At 41.8% G+C, this 27253-nt stretch overlaps 1 protein-coding gene across 5 annotated transcripts in view; it reads right to left on the bottom strand.

Annotated features, from left to right (window-relative positions):
- The window catches only part of LOC117878333 (cytochrome P450 2U1), a 29164-nt gene extending 2881 nt beyond the window's left edge, over positions 1 to 26283 (bottom strand). The window contains exons 1-6 of one of the 5 annotated variants that reach the window (XR_004645961.1): positions 25796 to 26274; positions 12417 to 13052; positions 9204 to 9365; positions 7265 to 7432; positions 6495 to 6747; positions 3418 to 4858 (exon numbers count right to left, since the gene is read on the bottom strand). Coding sequence is in view for 3 of the 5 variants with exons in the window: in XM_034772492.1 (XP_034628383.1) it covers positions 8206 to 8555; positions 9204 to 9365; positions 12417 to 13052; positions 25796 to 26228 (1581 nt within the window). In the remaining 2 variants the exon portion in view is untranslated. Of the gene's footprint in view, positions 1 to 3417; positions 4859 to 5945; positions 6748 to 7264; positions 8556 to 9203; positions 9366 to 12416; positions 13053 to 25795 lie in introns of those variants that run through there. The other 4 variants (XR_004645960.1, XM_034772493.1, XM_034772494.1 and 1 more) reach the window with 4 other exon arrangements.
- Between the last annotated feature and the right edge of the window lie 970 nt (positions 26284 to 27253).

Below are 27253 nucleotides of genomic sequence, written 5' to 3'. Positions count from 1 at the left end.
CCTAACTTCTTGTTCTGTTCCTTCCTTATCTTTGTTTTGGATACTACCATTCCAGGTACTTTTGCACGAAGGCACTTTCCTAGCTTCGTACTATGACAGAGAATGAACGTATCTTGACAAGTTTCCTAACTTTTTGCACCAAATGCTTACTTCAGCAAATGCAAAGTGTTATGGGGTACTTAGAATAAATTAACAGGATTCTGGTATAAGACAGTTTAGACTAGATCACTGTTATAATATTTATGCTTAATGCCTATTATTTTTTAATATATAATATTTTTATTTATTTATTTAGATGCTGGCTAGCATATATTCATCAACAGTTTACACTGAGATAAGTGCAGCATAACTATGGTGCTGCAGTACATGGATTTTTCACAGCTCTAAGTGCTATAGCTATACTGACCTAAATTTTAAGTCTAGACCAAGCCTAATTCTATTATATTTAAATCTTGTGTATGTAAACCCCCACAATTTTGCAGTAAGATAATAGGTCATACAGGTAAAAATTAGGCCAAGTTAATCTTATAGTAGCTTTACTTTAATATTTCCAATGCTAACAGCAGTCAAAATTCCCCTAGGAGTACAGAGGGGAGCAAGTAATCCAATGTAAAATTATGAATATAAGTATCTGCAATTTACACTAGTTGTGAAGTAAGTTCAGCCAACAAAAGCAATGGGCCAGGGGCTTTTTACATCCCTCTATTCCACCCAAGCTCCCGCTGTGCCACCATTGATCCTGTTCCATTTCAAAGACTCTCTGCAACACCCGTCCCCCATCTCTCATGCCAAGGTACCCCATTTTCTCCCAGGCCAGGGGCTCTGTGCACCCCTATTCCCCCCCCCCATTCCTCTTTATTCCCCACTCCACCATTCTTCCTTTTTCAGGGTGTCAACATTTTTCTACAGGTTTGGAAGGATGAGCAGTACTAAAATGAGAGAGATTCTTATGCTGGCATGTATTAATGTCTAGCATCAAACAATTATAGAGGTGGTTGAAGCTGATAGCTCTGCTAACCAAACGTCGAGGCACTACTATGAGTCTCCTAGTGAATAAAATGGAATGTGTAATAGCTTTGAAAAAGACATGATTAAAAATTAAACAAGAGATTACAGTGAAACTAATTCTCAAGTTGCATAACTGTAGGCACCATTTTTTGCATTCAGCAATAGATATATAGAGGGCACATTCAAGATTTATCAGTCACAAAAACAATTTAGGTCAATATTGCACAATCCAGTTCTCTCAGCTTACGTCTGTTACCAATTTACCTTTGCTCCACAGCAGAAGGGTATAAATTACACAAACAAGAGTAATTTACTTCCTCTGGGTCATGCAGTTTCTAGTCTCTCTCTCTCTCTCAGGAACTTGTAGAAGCCTTAATTTTATTTGCCAGGGATGAAAGGCCTTTGTGTCAGTTGCAACAGCAACTAGTGTTTGGGCAGACGGGATAATGGTTACCCTTATATAGTGTATGTATAGCAGCACGTCGCATCATGCAGCATTGGATTCTATGTACGATCAGAAGCTACAACTCTCAAGGGACTATTTGTAAAATAACAGTTTTATATACATTATATATATTACAGAAGTAATATGACATTTTACATACCAAATTTCTCTGCAGATCACTAGTTTAGAAGGCAGACTGCAGCAAGAGCACACGACAATCTATGTGCAATTCCATATAATCAATATGTAAGTACCTATTCCTATTTTATGTGTAATTTCTTTGGATTCTGCCAAAATTTTAAAGTGCTTACCCTCTACATAAGAGGATAAGTGTATGTACTTTGTATAATCAATCAGTTGCATAGCCAGCATTATCAGGGTGTTTGGGTAGGCACAGGGCTGGCTCCAGCATTTCTGCCGCCCCAAGCAAAAAAAAAAAAAAAAAAAAAAAGCCGCGATTGGCGGCGGCAGTTCAGCGGCAGGTCCTTCGCTCGTAGAGGGAATGAGGGACCTGCCACCCCCAAATTGCCGCAGGTGCCGCCCCTCTCCCTTGGCTGCCCCAAGCACCTGCTTGTTAAGCTGGTGCCTGGAGCCGGCCCTGGGTAGGCATTTAACAGAAGTCAGATAAAAATTTATCAGCATTTTATTGTAGCTTTGCAACTGACGATTTCTAGGATAAGGATTTTCAGACAAATTCTAGCTATGCAGGAACCTCTTCACCTCAACCTCCTCTAAGGAGATTTCTTGTGTATGGTAAGAGGGGTAATTAGCAACATTCATATAGCCAAGTCCAGATTGGTGAGCCAACGGGTAGTCTCAGAAATGGCTTGATACAAGCTAAGATACCACTGGCAAATGACTGAAGTGGGCACTGACTTACAGACTGGTCCCACAGTTTGCAACTGGGTTCCATAGACACATTGTGCATTGTTTCATCTTCCAGAGATGAGAGAGTTGACAGCGTCTACCATGTGATGTTCTCAAACAGTTCAATGTGGACCACTGTTTTTGGGGTAGATTGAAGCCTAGAAGTTCTTTTCTAGAATCTGGTGTTTGAGACATTATCCCAAATTTTTTTCCAGTGGGCCTCAGTATTGAGTGAGGACAATTTAAGAGCTTTACCCATTCCCAAAAAGAATGGAGAGATTTCAGGCATGTCTTTGGAAGGTTCTAGAGGTCCTCATGAACTAGTAAGTTCAGGTTGGACATGGTTCACTTGTACTTACAAGGTGTGTGTGTGTGTCTTGGTCTCTCTCTCTCTCTGGATCTTGGATGAGAGAGACTGTGCCAGAGTGGGCAAGCATTGAATGGGTGTTGATTTTCATGTGTGTTATAATTCTCATTGTAGTATTAAGCTGCCTGTCCAGATCGATGTGCAATATTTAGCAATCAAGAACACATGCTAGATGCACAGTTTGAAGTGTCCACATGTAGTGGCACCCCATGTTGTGTCTACATGGTTTTTGGACAAAGCTAGTCTTCGCTTTTTGCATATCTTCTTCAGATGAACTTTAAAAGTCAAGCTTCTGTCCAAAGTTGCACCCAGGGACTTTGGATAGGGCTCATTTTGGACCTGTTGATCGCTGAAGGTCACACTAAGTAGTTCCTTGGCAGCTTTGTTGTTTAGGAGAAAGGCAGTTACCAAGATTTTTGGAGGAGGCATTGGGGCCGAGTTTCCAATATTGAAAGTATTCTGCCATTATCTTGAGGTTGGTGAAGAGGATGTTGCCGATGATAGTGAGATCTTTTGCCTTGTACCACAAGAGCAATGTCATCAGCATAAATGAATTTATGTGAAATTGTGTAACATATGTCACTAATATAGATGTTGAATAGTGAAAGAGCCAGCAGGGATCCTTGAGGTTAACCATCTTTGAGGATGCATGCTTTGCTGATCTGCCCTTTCAAAAGGCATGCAATATTTACAGTGGCTGAACATTGTGGTCAGGAGTTGCACAGTATTTGATGACCCTTGATACCTTGAGTCATAGCCAATCTCTTCATACCATGTCATAGGCAGTGGATAAATCTATTAGTGCTGTTCTGGGTTTTAGATTCTTCTGGAAGCCAGCCTCAATGTAACTATTAATGGCGAGAACCTGGTCACAGCAACTTTGTCCCAGTCTGAAACTGGCCTGTTCCTTTGGCAGGATGACCTCAAAGATAGGGGTGAGATGGGCCAGTAGAATCCGCTCCATTAACTTATAAGTTGTGGAGAGGAGCAATATTGGGTGATAACTGGCAGCATTATTTGGAGGTTTCCCATGTTTGAGGAGGCCAATGACTATTGCCTCATTCCAGGTTTTTGGAATCTTCCCTGTTTAAATACATAGCAGTAAATAGGTCTGCCAACCATACTTGTCCTAATGGACCCAAATTGTTAAGGAAATCAGGGTAAAGGCCATCCTTGGCAGCAGGTTTTCCACTTTTGGAGGCCATGAGGGCCTTGTTTATTTCTTCTGCAGTATAAGGAGATGATAGCAGCGAAGTGGTAGGGCTGCGTTGGACATTTGAAAAGAGCTCTTTCCTCAATCTTCTGTCTAGTGAACTTGTCGGTTTTGATCTTTGAGTTACAGAGAAGGTGTGCGGCAACAGAATTGGCTGTAATTTTCACTAAGTCAGCAGCTCCAAGATTATGGAGGAATGTCCAGGCTTTGCAACTGAAATGAGTGAAGTCAAGATCCTCCACTGTCTCATTCAATCTCTTCAGGCGAGCAGAGTTCATCTGGATCACCACTCTTCTCATGTTCTTTGAGGAATGCTTCTGTCTCCAGCTGCCAGCAAGAAATACAGACCTTGCGATATCTGTGAGGAATGCGTTTAATAAGAAGGTGAACAAAGCGGGTCAGTTTTCTGGAATTGGTTTGATATGGTGTATCCAGTCTTCAACTTCTGCAGTATATGCAACCCAGTTTACTTTGCAGAAATTCTTGCATGGTGCTGATTCAATCAATGGAACTCCAAAGCAGACATGCAGAATAATGTGCCATTGTTGCTTCAGGAACAGTCCTTAGAAATTTCCTTGCAGCCTTGCAGAGGAATACCAGAATTGTCTTTAATCAGAAAGCATAGGTAGAGATTGTGTTTAGTATTCCAGCTGGCCAAGTAAAAAGTCAATAGTTTTAGGGTCGGGAAAAAAAAAAAAGGACATTTGCAAACAAGGCCCAACCTGTGAGTTGCTAACCAGTTGCATCATTTCTACAAGAAAATGTTGTTCTCCTTAAGAACTCTTGAAAGATAGTCACGCTTAGCATGTGACAGACCTTCTAGAATTAAATTGGTACACACGTGGAGCTGGTCCAACGGTTCTTCAATGCTGTCCCTGACAAGGACTCAAAGATTTCACATTGCTAAAACCATACCAGGAGATCAACAAATTGATGTCTCGTAGCTTTTTGACAACATCTGTTGTGTAAACAAACAACATGTAATGGGAGCATCACATGAAGGTTTTTGTTTTGCAAGAGAGAGTAAATATTTCAAAGCAGTAAATTTTTGGCAAAGTTAAATATACTACTACTAACACTGCTAGTATTGGTTCCAACTCAACTCTTTACTACCCTATAATGGTTTTAGGATGCTTGTTTGAAGAGACAAATTACAGCTCATTAAATTACAGTTTCTTATTTCTTCTTTTATAGTCCTATTGTATATACATTTTCCAGTTTTCTGTTCACTTTCACAGTTTGATGGTTGTTGGATCTGGGATTTTAATTTGGCTTATTAGTGTAGGTCTACACAGTCCATGGCAGCAAGCCTCTGAGCTCAGGTCGACAGACTTGGGCCCACATGGTGTCCCTAGCCTCTGTTTGCCAGAAACTGGGAATGAGCGACAGGGGATGGATCACTTGATGATTACCTGTTCTGTTCATTCTTCTAAGGCACCTGGCACTGGCCACTGTTGGAAGACAGGATACTGGGCTAGATGGACCTTTGGTCTGACCCAGGAGGGCCTTTCTTATGTTATTACCACACTACAAATAGCTGTGTAGACATTGCAGCTCAGGCTCTTAAACCTAGAGAGCGAGGGTATGCCAAGCCACAACTTAAAAGCTCTGTCCTCAGAGCTATTTCTAGCATAGTAGCGTGAGCTCAAGTCTGTCGACTCGGTCAGAAGCTTGCTCCTACTGGCTGTGTAGATGTACCCATAGAGAGCATGAGATAGGGCTCTTCTTGGAGTGTGAATTTGAATTTTCATGAAGTCCCAATACGCAGGAGTGTTCTGATCCAGGATCCAGTGAGGCATTTTGGTTTGGCCCCATCTATAAATTACAAGTCACTTAAATTAAAAAAATAAAAATCCTCCCAGGTTACAGAAAGTGTCCTCTAGTCCAGCGATACTCAGACTTCAGTAGTTCAGGAGCCAAATTAGCGATCAACATTATCCAAAAGAGCCACAGTAGTGTGAATTCATTGTTTCATTTACTATAGTACTATATATTCATATTTAAATAGTATGATAGAGAAATATATAGTTTATTATATATAGTTCTCACAGCAAAATGACTGACCAATTATTATTTTATCACCTACAATTGGTTAACATAGTAAAAGCATCCTGATTGGTTAATTAAAAATCACACTGTGTTTTAATATCTAGTGCTGCAAAGAGCCACTTGTGAGCCTTAGTATCACTGTTCTTGTCATTTCTAACACTCTTCAGCAACATAGCATTTAGTCACCATGTTTCTTCATACAAACATACAAATCCCTTACGTCATTTAATGCTTCCTCTAGTATTAGTTGATTACATCCTTCCTTTTGTCTGGTAAGTGTATACACAAAGCACTTTGAAAACATATTGACCAAAATGACACTTGATACTTGTAGAGCGTTGTGTGTTATTTTGGTCTTTTGTCCCAAAATTAATGGTAACAGACTGGGTAACTGTATCTTAAAAAAGGAATAAAAAGGTGAAGAACATCAAATTGGCTGACATGCTCTCATTTAGTCACTTTTGGAACTCAGCAGCTAACCTTGAGTTACTAGTTCATATTCAAGGAATGTTCACCAATCATTTTTATTGAATATGTTTTCATACCTTAGAACGATAAAAATATAAAGCTGAATTTGCTAAGTGCAGTATCTCTTCATTTAGTCTTTTTTCAAGTTTCTTCATCTCTTCAAAGCAATTATATTGAATGGATATGGAGCTAAAGTTAGACCAAATCTTCCTTCCATGGCTGGTTTTGTAGCATTATCAGGATACAAAAAGGTAAAATTTTGCATGAGATTTACAAACATCAAGAACAGCTCCATTTTTGCCAGCTGCTCTCCCATGCACACACGTTTACCTAAAGAGAGGTTAGAAAGGTAAATATTACTGATCCTTATACTGTTGACTTATTTAAATACAGCCCTACAACCTTGTTCCAAGCAGAGAAGGACTCAGATCTGAACTTTTTAAAGTTGGGATTCAGAGTCTTGGTTTGGATTTCACTTGGTTTTATTGCTTAACATTAGAAGCACATACAGTCTTAACACTTTATGGCAGTAAAACCACTTCTATAGTATCACCTGATCCATCTTGGGGACACTACTGGGAGAAGGTTGCATTTATTTAAACAGGCAGCTGAGGTTGGTAGGAACTAAATTACTGTGTTTTGCAGGACACTCCCAAGAAGTTAAAAAAAAAAGCTTAAGTAATCAGTGTGCACCATACATGTTCAACTTTTATTCTATTTTCAACAATGAATATTATTTTCTATGACAAAAAGAAAATGGCAAATGCCAAAGGCTTTTTGGAAGTGTAACTCTCACCCCAAACTTTAAACAAAAAAAGCCCATTCCAGCTGTATCTAGATATTTTACCAATTCCGAAAGGAATGAACATTTCTCTTTTGATTAGCTGGCCATTTTCATCCAGAAATCTTGTTGGTTGGAAGTCATCTGGTCTCTCCCATATATTTGGATCTCTGTGCACTGACCATAAGTTGGGCACAATCACACTGCCTTTAGGAATAGTATATCCCCGTAGCACTTCAAAACAAAAACAGAGACAGGAGATTTGATAGCTGTTAGGAGCAAACATGAGAGATTTCATGCTTAACAGAAGAGGGACTATAGTTATTAAACAATAGCTCAGATCCTCAGCTATGGACAAGGAACACCCACCACATCTCAGGACAGAGGGTGAAAGTCTGGGTGCAAAGGTGGTCCTTGTGCTCCCCTGATTCTGGGCAGCCAGCATACTAAAGTATGCTAATTGTCAGGGATCAACAGGGTGTGGGAAAGTCTCAGCCATGTTATGTTTTCAGAAAGTCTCACTCAATATACCAGCAGCAGACAGGAAGATTGAACAGAAGATGTTGTCCCACTAGAGGAACCCTTTACATTGGGATGATCCTCCCATAACTAATGCTGATAAAACTAGAATTCACTGGTGATACACTGCAAAGCAAACACTGCATGATGTGCACCAATCCCTTTAGTTTACTCAAATCATTTACCATTATCTAGAATAGCAGAGACATTTCAGATCTATTGTTGCAACCATTAAGCTGACCCAAAAAGTTTCACAGGAACACAGACAGGACCAGGCCTAGACTGCCAGCATTTTGAACACAGGACTTTCTCAAAATGTATTGCATTTCAACAATATTCCCCTGCCCACAAAAAGCTATCCGTTCCAAAACCTTGCCCTCTCCCCCATGTCCATTAATTCCATCTTCCCTTCCCCATCCTCACACACATAATTCTTCCCAATCTCTAGTCTAGTAAGTCTTGGCCTATCATGTTTCCCTTTCTAGTTCCTAGTAATTCACTAAGGCTCCCCTATCTGGCAGCTGTTTATCAGAGCTGGCAGGCCATCCCACAAACTCTGATTCCAACCAGCAATTTGTCCTGCAGTCTGTCTGCAAGCTATTTGATTGGGTGGCAACGATGTCCCCTCTGATGTCCAGCTCAGTGGTCAGTTGGATTTGTGCTGGAGATGTCAGAGCTCCAAGTGTCAGCTCCTGAGAGGAAGGAGAGGGTCTGCCTGTAACAGCTACAGGAATCCCACTCAAAGCAGCAGTGGCTTGGCACCAGCTCTCCTCCTCCACATACACTGTTGTAGAGTCTAGCAGAAGGATGTAGCTCATCTCTCCATGACCTTGAAGCACTGTGGGGGGATGAAAGGAGGGAATTCTCCTTTAAGCAGCTAGCATCACTGTAGCAGGTGTTGAACAATTTAAAGAAGGATATGCTTTTGGGTGCTTGCAAGATGATTTTTTGCTACTTCCGACCTAGGTTAACCAATTCTTGTCTACCACTATCACATCCCTGGCAATAGGGACTAGCAACATGACTTTGGGAGAGAGTGAGATTATTGTTTTCTGTAGAAATAAAAACTAGCAGCACATTCCTTTCCAGCTTAGCAATCGGTTTACATCACGTTAATATTTTCAAGGCTCTTTGTGCCAGGAAAAGGGCTAGAGACTTTTTTGTTTTTGTAAAATGAAAGCTGAGATTCTCTTTACTATTCCCAAATGCTGGGTCTATCAACAAAGGCTCAAGCAATTCCTGTTCATCAGCAGATAGGATTCTAATTATGAAATACAGTACTCGGGCATCTTAAATTAATCACTTTGGATTATCAGATAAACATTCCTAGCCCTTGTCTAAAGAGATGGCATTTTACACACTGAAGTTACATCTATACCTGCATAACTTCAATCTTCATAAAGTTCTCACCACCTGTCCCATCAGACATTTCAGCCACAAAATGTAAAACAAAAACAAACAAACAAAAAAACCTACAAACACTTACCAGCAGTTGCTGAGGCCATTCGAGGAACAGAAAGAGGAACAACCACAGTCATCCTCTGTACCTCCATGATGGTTGCCTCTGTGAAGGGCATATGAGCCTTGTCAGTGAGAGAAGGAGCTCTGTCATGCCCGGTGACCACTTCAATTTCTGCATGAACCTTTTCTATGCAAAAGAAGGAAGGAGTAAAGAGAAAGATGAAAACTAGGAGCAAAGGCACTGACACACTTTCAGATTTACATTACACTCCATCGTAATATAGTTGAGGAAAACTACACACTCTCTTTCCTCCTTGCCTCATCTCACCCAACCTACCAAAGGATAAATGAAAGCCGACTCTCTATTCTATCCTACCCTGTCATGTATATTAGGCCCAAAGTAATGGAGGAAGGTGAAAGCTCCTTCTTTCAACCTATTTTTATCATTTCATTGAGGGCTCATCATATAGTATTAAGTTCATTACAGCAGCATTCACTAGGTGCTCTCCACCCAGCTATGAAGATGGAGACCCTGCCCCAAAGAACTCTCAATCTAAAAAGACAAGCAAAAGATGAAGGGCAGGCCAGAGGGGAAAAATATCCAAACTGGGTTGTTTGTTTTAAGTAATAGCTAATACTAGTTATCCACAACTTCCCTGGAAACCCTGTGCCTGTAGTGGTTGTTCTGCTTGCCAGTTCTACCTTTCAGCATTAGACCTGCCACCTCCTCAACAGCGATTTAAGGTTAATTATCTGCTCAGTCAGCATAAGAAAAAGTTCTGTGTATTACCACAAAGGCAGGGAAAGGGATTCAGCAATTGTCACTTGCTAAACAGACATGTGCTGCCATCTATGGATTTGCTAAGGAAATTTCTGCTCAAATGAGGAACACAAAGTAAACAAACTTCTTTACAGTGATGACAGTGGGTTACCCATTTGCCTTTTTAAAATACCAGAGTTGCTTTTCTGTCTACATACACTAGGCCACCAAAGTGTTGTATCCCCATGATGCAGTCTATAGGATCCTGCAGAGATTTGTGGGACTGTAATTAAACTACCTACATGCTTTGCTGTTTGCACTGCTGACTGCAAGGTGCAAGATTTCTTGACTTTTTAGCTAATAGCATATCTAGATTGCTACATTATCTTTGCTTAGTTAAAAAAAAAAAAGCAGTAATTAAAAGTCCCTCAGATCCTGGACAAATATACTTATCTTTAACAGATAAGTTAGTCTTAAAGTCTGTATCGGTTAGTCTTAAAGGTGCCACACTAACACGGCTACCCCTCTGATACTTGATACTTATCTTTGGAATTCAGATAGGACTGGAGCCCAGTTAGTTTTGATCATGTATGTCTCTCCTTTCTCTCTCTCCCTCCTCCCCCATGCCTCTCCCTCTTTAGCGCCCACACGAGCTAAAAGTGGGGCTGCTTCTTCCAGCAAATAGCGAGACCAACTATTTCTTCCCACCTTGCCTCCCTTCTAGCCCAGCTTCTTCCTTGGCAGGAAGAGTTTGCCCCCAGCAAGTGCTTCTTCTGTGAACTGCCTGACCACTTCCTCATAAGAGCTGAAGAAGCCTCATGGCCAGGAACAAGAGGTGGCACAACAAGACTCCCAGGCAGGCCACATGAAAGCAGAGAAAAATATTATGATGTATAAAGTATGGGATGGCAGATCACACTGGTAAGGAGATAGTGCTGTTATATAAATCAATGTTTCACACTCCCCTGGAATACTACGCTCAGTTCTGGTCACCTCATCTCAAAACAGCAGAAAGAGATGGGGTTCAAAGACAAGTGACAAAAATGGTTCAAATCAACAGCAAAAAAAGAGAAAAATTACTAGCATGTGTAAGTGGAGAAAGAGGCTAAAGACACGAAACTCACAAACACCTTCTAAACCCCAACCCATGAAGTGGATTTTAGAATGTTTTTCATTCATATTATTGCTCTGTTAGCCAAAGTGGTAAAAATACTCCAACTCTAAAGTTGGGTGAGGAAATATCTTTTATTGGACAGATTTCTGTTGGTGAAGGAGAGATGCTTTCATGAGGCACTGCTGCTGATCCCGGTCATACTCCTTGGCCTGCATTCCCTGAGCAATTTGCTTTCAGATGTTCACATTTCTACAGCTGGTTTGTAGCTGTGCCTGCACAGTCTTTTTCCCCCCCACAAGCTCAAGAGATCCAATATCTCCTGTTTACTCCAGGACAGAGCATGTCTAGAGAACGGCTAGATTTACTCACCAACTTCCAAGCTGGACAATCAGGAAAATGCATTTAAAAATTTTGTAGGGCTTTAAGGGGGCAATTTCCAGTCCCCGTGACCCCTCGGCAGTGGAGTTCAGAATTGCGACCAGAGCAGTCAGTATTAGGCATTGTGGAACAGTTGCTGGAGGACTATTAAGGTCAGCATAGGTAACGCAATGGCTTGGGCGAGCCCCGGGCCATCCCATTTTTACTTTAAGAAATATGGTCACCCTAGAAAAGAGTTTGTCCCTAGGTGATACGGTGTTTGGCTGTTCCTGTTCCAATCTAACAACAGGCAATAAAATGGTCTTTTAAATTAGCACTGAGTGAACTCATTTATCTCCAGAATGCTGAACTGCTGTCCTATTGTACAATCTTTGCCTGAAGAAGATTTAGGTAGGAGTTTGGAGAATAAACTATTACCTTGACCTTTTTAAAAGAGGTCTAATTTATTCTAGATTAGGAGGCACTGACAGAAGTGTTGTAGGCAGTACTTACTACAGCCACGTCACAGTGCCTCGTACTTGAAACCTTCTTTGTCTAGCAGCTCTGGACTGAAACCTCGGGCTGGAGCTCAGGCTCTGAAACCTAGAGGGGGGGTTCCCAGCCAAAACATCAATGTATCCAAGTTTGACATGTCAACTAGCTGCAATACGTGCCTTAGATACATATCTAGAAAATTTAGGTGGCAAATGCACAGTATGGCAGGGATTGCGTGGGCAACATTAATGTCATTGGGGTACTTATGTTTTTCGGGGGAGGGCTTGTATTTGATTTCATTACATATACAATAAAACCAGGATATTGAGGTGCTCTACTAAGTATTAGCCCTTTAAGTTACTTATACCTGTTTATAACTTTAATTTCAGATTAACACAATTTTGGGTTACTTGCCTGTCTGCCTTCCTGATAAAATACAGCACTATATAAAAACAACAACGCAGTCTTGTAGTCCAGTGTAGAGTAAATACGGTTAGAAAAGTCTCATTTACCTTGTACTTCTGGGTGGAGAGACATATAGAGCAGACACCAGAGCAGTGTGTTGGTAGTGGTGTCAGTACCTGCGATGAAGAGGTCACCAATGATAAAAAACAGGTAGTCTTCATTAAAGCTGCTCTCACTGTTGCTCTTTCTCTCTTCTTCCACTTGGAGGAGATACATATCAATGAAATCCCTGGGATTTTCTCTATCCAGGGTGTCCCTGTGCTGTGCAATTATTTTCTTTAGAAAAGCTGTGACATCAAACTCAATTTGTCTCAGTTCTCTGAAAGGGCCAAAGGGAAGATAGTACAGCCAAGGACAAATGTTGACCAGAAATACATGGCTGTTTACACTTATCTCTAGCGCACGTGACATGAGACTTAGCATGGTCTTAAACTCAATGTCTTCATAGTCAAAGCGCCTGCCAAAGGCCATGGAACAGATAACATTGGACACAGAGTTGCTGATAATAGGAAAGGGGTTAAATGGATCCTTTCCATATCTTAGCATTTCTTCCTTCACATACTTCAGTTCTTCAATGATTTTGGGTTCCAGGCTATGCTTTCCTAATCCAAAATGACGAAGAGTTGAGTGAGAAAACTTCCTCTGTTGTCTCCATATGGGACCATATGGTGCAAAAACGACACCTGGGGAGGCGGTGGGGGAGGGAAGGGAATTAAAAAAAATAAAATAAAAAAAGTGAATCCCAAACTGAGCAGCTATATTCTCAAGGTGACATATTTAATTCCCCCTTCCACCTCCCCCCAAAAAGACACCTCAGAACCAGATCAGGAACTTTCCAAAAAGGAAGGAGAGTCGTGTGATCAAGGCACCGAACTAGGAGCCAGAGAAAGATGACTCTGTTCCAGCTCTACCCAAGACTTCTTACATGGCCTTGGGCAACTCTGTATCTCAGTTTTCCAATCTGTAAAATGGCTACCTCAACAGGCTTAATGTTTGAAATACATTTTGAGATCCTCAGTTCGAAGGCACTACAGAACTATTATTATTGCTTACCGCAGGGGTAGGCAACCTATGGCACGTGTGCCGAAGGCGGCACGCGAGCTGATTTTTAGTGGCACTCACACTGCCCGGGTCCTGGCCACTGGTCTGGGGGGCTCTGCATTTTAATTTCATTTTAAATTAAGCTTCTTAAACATTTTAAAGACCTTATTTACTTTACATACAACAATAGTTTAGTTATATATTATAGACTTATAGAAAGAGACCATCTAAAAACATTAAAATGTATTACTGGCACGTGAAACCTTAAAATTAGAGTGAATAAATGAAGACTCGACACACCACTTCTGAAAGGTTGCTGACCCCTGGCTTACCGTCTTGTAAGCATTTCACAGGAATATCACGTTTTGGACATACGTTGGCAGTAACCCTTTAAACAAATGAACAAAAAAAAACAAAAAAAAAGGAACCTCCTCTACACAAATACCATGAGCAAGATGGAGATAACCAAATATTCAAACACAGTTTGTTCTGCACTGTGACATTACAGGACGACTCTCTCCATGGTACACACCTCCCCCGTACTGTCTGTGTTCATGCGACTCCCATGAAAGAGAAAATTCAAGTTGACCCCTACCTTTTTATGAAACAATTAGGCAACAGGATATAAAACCTACAGATAGACTGGGAAGGTGACTATATATTTAAAACTTCTGGGTAACAATGCCCTTGGATTTGCATCAGTAGGGAGTTTTCAAAACTTTAAACACACATTCTCCATGGGTGTTTTGTATTATGAAATCTACCCCCGAGTCAATATTTTAAACTTTTCTGTTCATGGGCTTCTTTGGAGTCAACTATAAATATTAATTTACATGCAAATAGATACACCTTGTTGTATTTACAATAGTACTATAAATGTGTACAGTGTCTAACTATATAAACAAAACAAAAGACAGCTAGCTACAGTGACTTACTCTGATCAGGTTTAGATGAATTTGGTTAACTTGGAAAAATATTTTAAGCCATCAGAGCAAGAACCAATATTTTAGTGCCACTTATGGTGAACTCACATTATGTTTTCTTAGAAAGCAGCTTGTTTCACAAAAGCTACATGACAACCACATCTCACCATTAATGTTAAGTTTCAAAGATCTTTTTTAAAAAATTAATTGATTTGTGAAAGGCAGTTTGATAAGAGCTTAATGCCTAATCTAACACATGGCCAGATAACAGAACACAAGAGAGAAACTCAGTGACCATTAGAAGTTGGTAACAGAAAGATATGTCTTCTTAATACTGGACAGGCATCCACATTTTGATAAAAGAACCTAATAATCAAAACATGAAAATGAGTTAACACTAAAATAAATCCAGAAAAGTTATTTAAGAGTGGGTATAATAATGTACAAAGGGTAGTATATGCTAAAGAGAATCAACTATTCAGGGTCAGGACACTCTAAGAGATATGGAAGGGCAAAATAAAGATTGGTATGTGGTCTTCATGATTAGATTTTTCTGACTGAATTATCTATTAAAGTGACTGTATTAGGCTGAAAAATCTGAATACATTGTTTAGTTCCAAAGGTCTTGAACAAAGTAAGTAGAATATTATGATCAGTCCTTGATTAAGAAGAAAGTCACTGTACTATACCAACTGAGTGAACAGGTATTCAAATGAAGCTCATTTTGTCTCCATATAAATATGCCTTGAAGGACAGCTTCTCAGCAATACATTTTCTGTACAGAACACTTTTTTGTTTTTGTTGGTTTTCTTAGCTTGTCAGATTACCCACCCCAGGGCAGTGTTTCTACATAGCAGCAGTAACATCAACTGGGACAAGTGAAAAATTAAGGCACATCTGATACTGAAATTGGCCAAGAACATATTAATCATTCCAGTGAAACAGAACACTTCTAACTTGGCCTAAAGCAAGTACTACAACGAAACCAAACCACAATTCAGCACAGCCTTTTCCTGCCTCCAGAAGGGGGAAGAGTAGTTTCAGGACATGAATACCATCCACAGGAGAAGACAGCCTCATCATCTTTTAAGGGAGCAAACTCCCTTCAATTTATGCATTAAAAGCTGAGCTGGCAAATTAAGACTGTCCCAATTTCACATTATAGTAGAACCTCAGAGTTAGGAACTGACCAGTCAACCATACATCTCATTTGGAACTGGAAGTACGCAATCAGGCAGCAGCACAAACAAACAAAAACGTACTGTGTTAAACGTAAGCTACTAAAAAAAATGAAGTGAAAGCAGCATTTTTCTTCTGCATAGTAAAGTTTCAAAGCTGTATAAAGTCAATGTTCAGTTGTAAACTTTTGAAAGAACACCATAACATTTTCTTCAGAGTTATGAACAACCTCCATTCCCAAAGTATTCAGAACTCTGACGTTCTACTGGAAAAGTCTTTTCAGAAATGGTTCCACAGAGAAAACTGTCATATGAGATCATCAAAATCAAGGAAATGCCAGCTCATTTGGGAGCACTGACAACTAGCTTACTATAGGTAGAAACTAACAGAGATGGAGAAATAGATTAAAAAGGAGAAAGAGCACTAGGTTAGAGCAACAACGGAGATCAGAGAAGAAACTTGAATCCATTGGCTGAGTGCCAGGTAACAATAAAGAGGAGTAATTGGGCACTTTTGTTTATTAACAGAATATCATTGAAAAAAGAAGCTAGGGAAAACAGCACTTGCTCTGTATATGAGCTGAGAGCCAAGTATACCCACAAATGGGTATATACAAGGAAGAACTTAAAGAAGCCATAAAAGTGCATCAAGCAACGAGAATGAGACCAGGGCTTTGGAGTGGAGCCCAGAGCAATGGAGCTGCAGGTTTTTGCCCGGAGCTGGAATGGAGCCGGAGCACAGAAAATCTTGACTGCTCCAGTTCTTTTTTTTTTTTCCTCCATTTTCAATCCAAAATGAATGATATTTAGCAAAAAAGTCCTAAAGGTGCCAAAAAGTTTCAGATTGTATAACAATTGATATTAACATCTACTTTACCACTTTACGTAATATGTCACAGTTATTCTCACTTCAGCCGAAATCAAGAATTAATGTACAGACACAAAATTATAAAGTTTTTTGGAGATAATTATCTGATTCTTTAATAAAACCTATCAGACATCTGGCAACACTGCAGACTGCTCCCACCCTTGTGCCAAGGTTAGGCGAGTACGTACTCGCATAGATTAGTATGGGTTGATACTTCTTTTGTAAGGGTTGATCAACAAGACGTGCGGAGTGCTGCGATTACGGAAAAGTGTGCCCCAAGATGCAACATTTGAGATATCACAAACCGATATATTGCAAAAAAAAATAATGTTTTTGTTTATTGATGTATAAGATATCCCAAGAGATATTAACCACTTAAGTTCATTTCTCACACGGACTCCCGTTACATTTGTTCATTTGTACATGCTCCCAGGGCCGGCTTTAGGCCAATTCCACCAATTCCCCCGAATCAGGCCCCGCGCCGAGTGGCAGGGCCGCCCAGAGTGGGGGGCAAGTGGCAGAGAATCCCTTCCCTGGCTAGAGGCGCCTTTTTAATTTTTACTCACCCTACGGCGCTCTGTGTCTTTGGCGGCAGGTCCTTCAGTGCCACTGAAGACCCGTAGCGAGTGAAGGACCCGCCGCCAAAGACTAGGAGCGCGGCCCAGTGAGTACAAGCCCCATATGGTTCTTTTATGTTTTTTAAGTCAACCCTGCCAGGGCCCCGTCAAAACTATTTGAATCGGGCCCCGCACTTCCTAAAGCCAGCCCTGCATGCTCCCGTATCACTCTGGTGGACTTATTTTATATGTCATCTGTTCAACTATCTTTTGGTAGCGTTGCTTGTAATTTTAAATTTACTGAAAAAGTCACATGCAGCAGGCTGGAAACATTATACAAGATATAGAACCTGTTATTTGCTCTATCTTGTATAATGTTTCCAGCCCGATGAAGCAAAAACATATTTCTGAAAATTTGCTCTCTTTACTAAAAGGACTATGCTTGCAATTTGAATCCGCTTTCCCGTTAAAGTTTATTTTCAACCTTGTAACATGTAGCCTCGTTACTTCCCAACAATTAATGTTGTAGAACGGCAATAGTACGTACTAACACTACAGCACATACCAAATTTCACTGATATATCTATATTAAAGTGTTTTTGAGATTTTAATTAAAAACTTGGAAAATATTTCGAATATTTTTACCGCAAAATTTCATAAGAAAAACTAACTTGTAGTTTATAAATAAAAATTTATATTAAGTATATTAAAATACTTCTTACTTCATTAAAACTGCAAGAAACGTTAAAATATTAAAATATACTTTAATAATAATTTTGTGTAAAAATAAAATGCAATCATTTTTGTCCAGAAAATCCAAAATAAATTCGAAGTACCTTAAGTGGTTAAGATATCACAAGCAGGTACATTATAAAAAAATTTAATGCTTTTGTTCATTGCTTTTCGAAGATCATAAGAAACATTTGGATGCGGTAGCAGCACAAGAAGATTTGGCCATGGCTTCAACAACAAAAAAATCAAATCTGCCCCCCATGATTGATAGCCGATTTATGGAAAAGGATCTCAATGACGTCTTTACTTTTGAATTTGAAAAGCCCAAATTTGGGCTTTTGGGAAAAGCAAAGAAGAAATCGGCAACGTGCAAGGTGGAAAAGGAAGTGAATGGCGAGCTCAAACTATGTAGCTTCAAGACAAGTGAAGCAAGTGCTGTGAAAAGTTTCAACCTTTGGTGGCATGTAAAACGTAACCACCCTGAAAACTATGTGGCTCTGGTTACAAAAAAGGACCAGGGAGATGAGGCAAAACAGAAAGCTGACGCGGCTAAATGACGTTCATCTGGCTCTTTGAAAACTCCTGGAAAAAAGATTTTTTGCGGAGCTTCATCTGAAAAGAAACCCAAAATTGAGCAAACAAAACTTGACTCATATTTGAAGTCCTCAAAGGTTACAGTCACCATGGAAGCCAATACTTTCCGTGAAGGGCTGATGGAAATGGTTTGCTTGAGTTCAACAACACTCACTACCTTCAGGCTAAAGAACAAAGGATTGCAAAAAAATTGCAGGAGAAATGGGTCGGCAGCTTGGCATTTTGACGGGGCACGATGTGGTTCGTCATTTAGTTGTCAGCACAGCTGAGTCTGGTCGCGAAGAGCTCAAGAAAGCTTTGGAGCAAAAATTGTGCTACCTGAAAATGGATGTGGCAACCTGTGGAAACAGAAATTTCCTTGCAATCAATGTTCAGTACTATGAAGAAGGAAAAGAAAGCTGTGGTAAAAACCTTGGACATAATCAACACTGAAGGGCGTCACAATTCTTCGTACGTGAAAAGTCAAGTAAAAGCTATTTTAGAAAAATTTGGGATCAGTGAAATGCAAGTGCTGAGCATCTGCGTTGACAATGCAGCAAACATGATGTGTGCCATCAAAAATTTCAGCAAGGACAATGAAACCATTTCTACCTCTGAGAACAGGGATGTGGACAGAACTGAAGCTATTTTGCCTGATGAAGGAACTAAAGGAATGGATGAAATCGAACACAACATGGATGCTGCTGCGCAATGGGTTCATGACCTTAGCCTCATACTTCCAACATGGCTTCATGAGGACAACTCAAAAGTCCAACTGGTAAGTGTGGTATTCACACTTCAGTTGGCAATCTAGGATGGACTGAACAAAGAACATGAAGAAATTTCTGGCAAAAATTTGACAAGTTGTCAAACTACGAACCCAAAGTATTCAAAGTGTCCTGCTTGATCTACATGGGGTAACTCAATCATTGGATACTGACTCGCTGGGGTTCAACATTTGCGATGATTGATCGGCTTCTCGTTTTTCAGTCTTACTGTGAACAAGTGGCTGCTGCTGGATCAAGAGAACTCAAGTTAACAAAAACTGAATGGGACGAAGTGAAGAACCTGCGAGACCTCTTGACAAAGCCAAACCAAACAACTGTGAATCTTCAAGCTGTCGATGTAACCCCAGGAGTTTTAATGAAGGAATGTCAAAAACTGTCAAAATCCTTGCAAGAAAATGGTGGACAAATTGCAGAAGGAATTCTATCTTCCATGCAGAAACGCGAAGAGAAGCTTTTAGACAATATTCACTTCCTTGCTAGAGTTTATGTTGACCCACGGTATTGGATTCTTCTTACCTCAAGGAAAATACCAAAGGCAAAGGAAGGGCTCCTTGATATTGCTCGACGACTCGAAAAATAAAATCGATTGCTACATTTGAACTCTGTGAAAGAGGTTGAAGAAAACGAAACACAACAAAAGGAATCAACAATCGAATTTGCAGTTTCGGAAAGTTCACATCCTTCAGAAATAGCAGGCTGTTCTCAAACTTCCGTCTCCATTCTGAACTTGTTCGAGCATCCATCCCTGAGACGTCTTCAACCATCACGGGGAAATGTAGATAATACAAGCATCAATTCTTCAGAAGATGACGACTTCGAAAAGGAATTGGATAAACAAGAACAATACCGGCGAGTTTCTGCGATTCGTAATTGTAATGAAGCATTATTCGAGAGAAACTTTCAGGAAGATTGTGATGAAATCTATTGGTAGGCTAAAAGTTAAGTTTGTTTTTGAGGCCATTCACAGCTACCCACACCGCATTCAGGCTGCCTGTAGAATTGCTTCGAGCATGCCAACAACTCAAGCTAGTGTAGAGCAGCTGTTTTCGGCTTTAAAGTTAATTTTAAATGATTTGCGGCAGGCTATGAAAAACGACTTGATTGCTGCAATAATTTTTTACAGAATAAATTATGAATGATTCTAGTTTGTATCATTGTTGATGACACTTGAATTGTTTTAAAAGTCTGAATAAAAAAATGTTTTTTCAAAATTACAGTATGCACTTTTTATTTAGTTAAAAATTAATTTGAGTCGGAGCAGAGTTGGAGCAGTCACTATTGGTGCCGGAGCGGAGCAATTAAAAAATTTGATTGCTCCAAATTCCTGAATTAGACAGTCTTATTAGGCTTCTATGTTCATAATGCTAGAGCTCACACCATTGCTACCACTGTTGGAGTTGTATCAGAGAGAGTTTGGGGGGGGAGGGGGGGGGTTTGCCAAAAAACCCAAATCAAGAAACCTCCACATCTATAGGCAAGGCGTACCAAGTATGATAGAACTCTCCCACACAACCATTCAGCTAAGGGCTCAGAAATCTCTCAGTATATATTTCTGAGTTATCCAAGATGTCTTCCAACAACTACTACAACATGGAAGACCGTACTTGATGTTGCCAATACTGGCACAAAGTCTGCTGACCTTCCATAAAACACAAATCTATGTACTTTAAATTATGTCAACATGCCTTCTGGGTTAAATCCAAAAATGGAGTTGTATTAGTCACTACAACAAGTTTTTAGACTAGATTAATTTAATCCTGAAACCATAAACAAGTTAATTAACTTTATTTAAGATCAATTATATCAGTACATGAAGAAGCAGGAGAATTGTTACTTTTTGGTGGTATTTGTCTATGGGGACTGTGCATTACAAAAATCAGTACATATATCATGTTTACTTTCCAGGAAATTTGCATCATGTATTTGTCTGTGAAATAAAAATTAACTCTTTATGGTAATGTAAATAGGACAAATACAGTAGTTCCATTCAACTGAAAATGTAGGCTTTTTTAAAAAAATTGGATTGGATTAGAGGAGAAACATGGAGAGTGGGGCGTCAGTGATGATAATATTATGCTGAAAAGGATAAAGTAGTCCAGAGATCACTGGTGCCCAACTAGAAAAAAAACAAAAAAGTGTTATTTGGTTTATCTTTTTAGCAATTTTAGTTTCGGTTTTGTTTGTTCTGCTGAAAGCATGTACCCTACAAAGAATAGCATGTGACTACATCCCTTTCTGGATAACTTAAGTGAATGAGAGAAAGGAGAATGGATTGCACTGAAGAGAAAACAACTAAGCATTTCTTTACAATGGGAGGCTACAGAGCCCAGAAGAAAAAGGTAGTCAAATACACTGTTCTGAATAAGAAGAACAAGGAGTACTTGTGGAACCTTAGAGACTAACAAGTTTATTTGGGCATAAGCTTTCGTGGGCTAAAACCCACTTCATCGGATTCATGCAGTGGAAAATACAGTAGGAAGATGTACATACACAGAGAACATGAAAAAATAGGTGTTGCCATACCAAATCTAACGAGACTAATCAATTAAGGTGGGCTATTATCAGCAGGAGAAAAAAAAAACTTTTGTAGTGATAATCAGGATGGCCCATTTCAAACAGTTGACAAGAAGGTGTGAGTAACAGTAGGGGAAAAATTAACATGGGGAAATAGTTTTTACTTTGTATAATGACCCATCCATTCCCAGTCTTTATTCAAGCCTAATTTAATGGTGGCCAGTTTGCAAATTAATTCCAGTTCTGCCGTTTCTCGTTGGAGTCTGCATGCATCCGATGAAGTGGGTTTTAGCCCACGAAAGCGTATGCCCAAATAAATTTGTTAGTCTCTAAACTAAATTCCAAGCTCTGACAATTTTGTGAAACAACAGAACTTAAATCACATTACCAATTCCAGCAATCAACTTCCTTCCTTCCAACCAGACATGCTGATGTGACAGCTATCACCTTGGCTGACAGCAGGGATTGAACTAATGATCTCCAGTCTTAAAAGCATAAGTATCTACAGCTTGAGCTAAAGAGCCAAACTCTCTAGCTAAGAGCTGTAACATCCTCTGTGGATCAGGGAAACACAACACACCAGTGGGTTACACAAACAATTTTAGCCAATATCTCAGAATCTGCTGGAATTAGATATTAACACTGTGCCCATGCTATAGAAAGTGTGGAATGCAGAACTTTCAGAGAACATAAAACACTGATTTCTAGCTCCCCTCTCTCTCAAGATAATGGCCCCCAAGTAATATTGAAAGGAAAATAGAGGCAAGTACTTTACAGTGACCAGAATGATCATTACAATCCAATAGTCCACTATTTGCCATAGTTAGAACCAAGTGCTGGGCTTCCAAAGTAAGGGGACCTACACCATCAGTTTCTATAGAATTTAAGATTTCATTTTCAAAAATTTGACACACTTGGGGATGCTCTGGATAGCTATCCCATAACAGAGCATAGAGTACTGCTGAGATACCTTTCCAAACATGAACCTCAGATAAGCCAGTGTCACGTTACCACGTTACCTGTTTGAGCCTGCAGACTTCAATTTCTTTGCTGCTACACAGAGCTTTTCAAAGCAGCTGCAGAGTGAAATTCAGATGTTGCCTGTACTACAACTCCCCTCTCCACCTCTGGAATGTAAATGGTTGTTGATATTCTATTTAAAATGCTTGCGTGCACTAGTTATTGTGCTGGCCCACTCTGTAGCACCCTGATAAGGGGCTAGACTAGCAAACAGTTGTCATCTTACCATAACCAGGAAGCACATGCTTATTTTGCACTATATTGACTGGCATGGCATGACTCATTCTTACCATAGAGTAGAAAAGATATCCCAGGATGCACTTTTGCATGTGGCGCTGATGCCCCTATCTGTGAATGTCCTCAGGGAACTCTGTGCCCTGTAGAAGTATTTATTATGGGTTACCTTCCCAGATTTTCCCAAAATACACCAGCTATCCTATTCAATTAATGTGTATGGTAGCATTAAAGAGCTATGGTCCAGCCTTGGTTTTGTAGCAGAAAAACTGCAGAGGACAACTCAGACCTCATCTCATCTTGTTGACAAAAAACCAACAGCTGTACCTGTAGGCCTTGTTTCCACTAGCATTTCTCATCAGCTTTCTCATCATCGCATAGCCACTGGTGCAGCTTCAGTGGCCACAGCAATGGTGCGAATGCTAGGATGGCCTTGCTGCTGGTGCTTTTATCGCCACCTTGTCTAACACTGTTCAGAGTAGGTCTGGATGATGTGGTGGTTAAAACAGAGGTTGCCAGAAGCTGCCAAACTACATTAATGCCCCACATTGCTGCCACAGGTGGAGCTGAGCTGTGGCAGTTTACTGGTGGAAAGCTTGAAGAAAAATGTTAGTGTAGTGTACATGTGGGCTAACAGGATCAGTTAGTTTCATAGCTGCTATTCAGAACTTGGTGGGTTGCAGTGAAATGGTCAAAGATCACTCCACTTTCAATCTGCTGCTGCTGCTCAAGAAGGCTACACAGAGCAGCAGAGGCAGGCACTGAAGTTATTCATGAGAGGACCCAACAAACAGAGGCTGGGAGAGCGACAGACACTCTCCATCCTAAACAGCAGCCAAGATTTTCCATGGGAGGGACAGTTGATAGTTTCACCTCAAGGATACATAGCAACCAGGAGGTCCAGAGAGGAGAAAAGATGCTACCACAGGCCTTTAGTGGTAGCATCCTTGCCCCAAACTCTCACATCTGGTTACTAGGAGTCCAGTAAATTTTTCAGCCCTGGTTCACAAGGCATCAGAACTTAAAGTCTGATAAAAGCAACAGCTGGTTAAAAATGCAGCAACCTGCTTTTGAGCCCACACAACCACGTCACCTTGGGACTCTGCACATTTCACTGGCTCCCCATGAGATACAGATCAAATTCAAACTTCTGACCTTGACATTTAAAGCCCTCAGTGGGCCAGGCCTGGACAACCTCAGAGATCAAGAGCCACTAAATCTATTATACTCATTGAAAACATCAATGGCTGAAATTCACAAAAGAGGGGGAAGAGCTGTCAGAAGCCAGCCCTCAGACATGGAGCTCCATGCTCTGGATTGGATTGCAGAACATGCCACAGTTAGGACAAAATACAAAACTCCCCCTCTATAAGCTAGAATTCCCAAAAGTAAGATGTGCCAAAGCCTAAGAACGCTAACACTTACTAACACAAGGAGACAGACCCTCTGTCAGGAAACCACTTATTTAATGTAATTGTTGTACACTCAGATACCAGCCTGATGAACATAGGACACATTAGATGCTATTGGCCCCTCAGAATTATAGTGATATTTTGGTACTGATCTAGGACTAAATATTATTAAGTCTTGGACACTAGACTAATAATACAAAACAATCCCTGTTCTTCTCATTCATCCCCACTAAGGACTACAGTTTAAATGCTAGAGAGGCACAGCTGCACAGTTGCAGCCGTGCAACTGTAGAGCTTCCCGATGGCTTATGTAATTCATCTCCCTGAGAGGCAGTAGCTACGTCAACGGAAGAATTATTCAGTCAACCTTGCGCTGTCTACATGGGTACTTAGGTTGGTTTAACTATGGTGCCCAGAGGTATGGATTTTTTCACTCGACTAAGGTAGTTAAACCAACCTAATTTTCTAGTATAGACCAGGCCTAAATATAATCAATTCCTATCCAACTTTTATCTACATAGGTCCCGACCCATCACTATCGTATCCGAACATCTTGCAAAAAAAGTAATGAATTTACTGTAATACCTCCTCCTGTTACGTACAGAAATACTCATCTCCCAATTTTAAAGACGGGGAATAAAGAGGGAGAGAATCTTGCCCAAGCCTTGCAGGAAGTCTGTGGTAGATCTGATAATTGAACCCAGATATACTGAGACCCCATCCAGTGCCTTAGGGCTTGTCTGCACTTGAAACACTACATCAGCATTGCTATAGTGCTCATTGTAGACACTCATTACACTGACGAGTGGGGTTCTCAGTCAGCTTAGTTAATCCACCTCCCAAGGGGCAGTAGCTAGGTCAAAAGAAGAATTCTTCCGTCGACCTAGTGCTGTCTACCCCAGGGGCTATTCCAACTTAACAACATCACTCAGGGATGTGGATTTTTCACACCCCTGAGTGACGTAGCTGGGTTGACTCAACTTTTGAGTGTAGATGTGGCTTCTGCTACACCATCCTTCCTCTCTGCACGCAGGGCTTAAGACTTTTGGGAAAGGTAAGCAATCCAATTCTTCGGGATACACCCTACACCCAGACACATTTTGTCTCATGCTTGTTTGTACCTGCATACATGGGCGGAGGGGGGGAAGGGGAGTAAGGACAGCCACCAGTCAGTGGATATTGACCCCAGCTGCCATGGGACCTTTAATAATCTGACCCATGTCAATTGACTGGGGCCAGGAAATAAAGACCAATCTCTTCCCAGCACTGCTGTGTCTCAAGCCCTTTTTGTTGTGAGTATAAGGAATCCAGCAGGCCGCCCCTTAAGGCTCCATTGCCAGGGCTAGGGGATTCCCTGTTTGGAGAGGTGAGGTTTGCCCGTTTCCTGGCACCGGTTGAGAAGACCTGCCTGGAGAAAAAGCTGCACCTCGAAGGGAGCCACCTGGCCACATCTCCCTCCTGCAGGGACCCCCGTGCAATGCAGGGGAGGCACCCCTGGATCTGCAGCCCCGGCCGGACGGCGCCAGGCCAGTGCCCGAGCCGGGCCGGGGGGCTCGCTCGGCTGCTCCCCCAGCCCCTGCGCTCACCCTTCTTCTTGGTGAGCATGGCCACGATGGGGATGCTGGGCCGGTCGCTGAACACCTCGGCCTGGCTGACCAGCGCCTCCCGCACCGCCTCGAAGTCGCTGAGCACGATCATGGGGCGGCTGCCCACGAAGAGGCTGAAGACGCTGCCGTAGACCTTGGCCATGCCGGTCAGGAGCAGGTGCGGGGCGAGCGGCCGGGAGCCCCCCTGCTCGGCCCGCTCACTCAGTAGCCACCTCTTCCGCAGCGGGCCGGGCAGCAGCGCGAAGCCGAAATTGCCCACGAGCGGCCAGGGGCTGGGGCCGGGCGGGAGCCCCCGGGGCGGGCGGCTCAGCAGCCAGTAGAGCCCCAGCAAGAGCCCGGCGGCCGCCAGCAGCGCGCAGCAAACGGGGTCCCGCAGCGGCCAGGGCCAGCCCGCCAGCCCCGCACAGGCCATCCCGCCCTGGCAGCGCAGCCTCTGCACGGCCGCTACATCCCCGAGGCGCCCGGCCCGCCTCGCCTCCTGGGATTGGCTGCCTCCGGCTGGGGGCGGAGCTCTGTGCGTCACGACTCGTCCCAAACCCCGGGAAGAGTCCGCGACTCCGCCCCCCCGGCGGCCCGCGGGCCCCCCCCACCGGGGGGGCCTCCCCCCCCCCCCCCCCCCCCCCCCCCCCCAGTCTTCTCCTGAGTCCTGCCTCCGCTCACTGTCCCCTTGCAGCAGCAGCGGCCGCCAAAGAGATCCGGGGTGGGAGCAGAGCAAATAAAGCAGCACACGGCTCCGAGTTATTGTTTTTCCCGCCCCTCTAAACGTTGCTTTACAGTTCCTGCCGGTGGTGGTGGCAGGCTGCGGGGAAAGAAGAAACTTGGCACCTGCCTAATCCATTCAGCGACTCCTAGGTATTTGCAAATGGGAAATGGGGCTGTCCATAAATAGAGTCAGCAAGTATCCTTTTTCATTTTCCTCTTGGCCGCACCCACTCTCGTGGCACCTGGATGTGCTAATAATTAAAACCAACAGAACAGTCTGGGGATACCACTGCTCAGAGACACTCAGGAACATTAAGCCAGATTAACTAAAGGCACGAATTTAAAGTGCGTTAGTTAACGTGCATCAGCCCCCTGTGTGGATGCTCTTATTCAGAAGTAAAGAAGCCTTAGTTTCTTTTAGCTTAATCCCTTTTAAAGGAATAAATTAAGCATATCATGTGCCTCAGTCCATCCCTATTTATCAAAGCACTTATGTGCTTTGCTGAATCAGCGCGGAGCTCTGGTGGGCCACCAGTGATGACAATGTCCCAAAGAAAGACATAGTTTGAGGAACTATAATAAATAAATGAGGAAACTGCAGAGGCAGCAAAACCAGAGGTGGGAGGAATAGAGGCTATTGCGCTTCTGCAATGGAAATATAGTGGGCAGGGGAGCGGGCTGGGCTGATCTAGGTTTCTGCCCCTCTGTCACTGCCCATAATCTGCGCACAGTTGG

Source organism: Trachemys scripta, chromosome 5 (genome assembly GCF_013100865.1).
Source record: "Trachemys scripta elegans isolate TJP31775 chromosome 5, CAS_Tse_1.0, whole genome shotgun sequence".
Lineage (NCBI taxonomy): Eukaryota > Metazoa > Chordata > Testudines > Emydidae > Trachemys > Trachemys scripta.
Note: the sequence above shows the minus strand (reverse complement) of the source record. Positions and strands in the feature narration are given on the sequence as shown.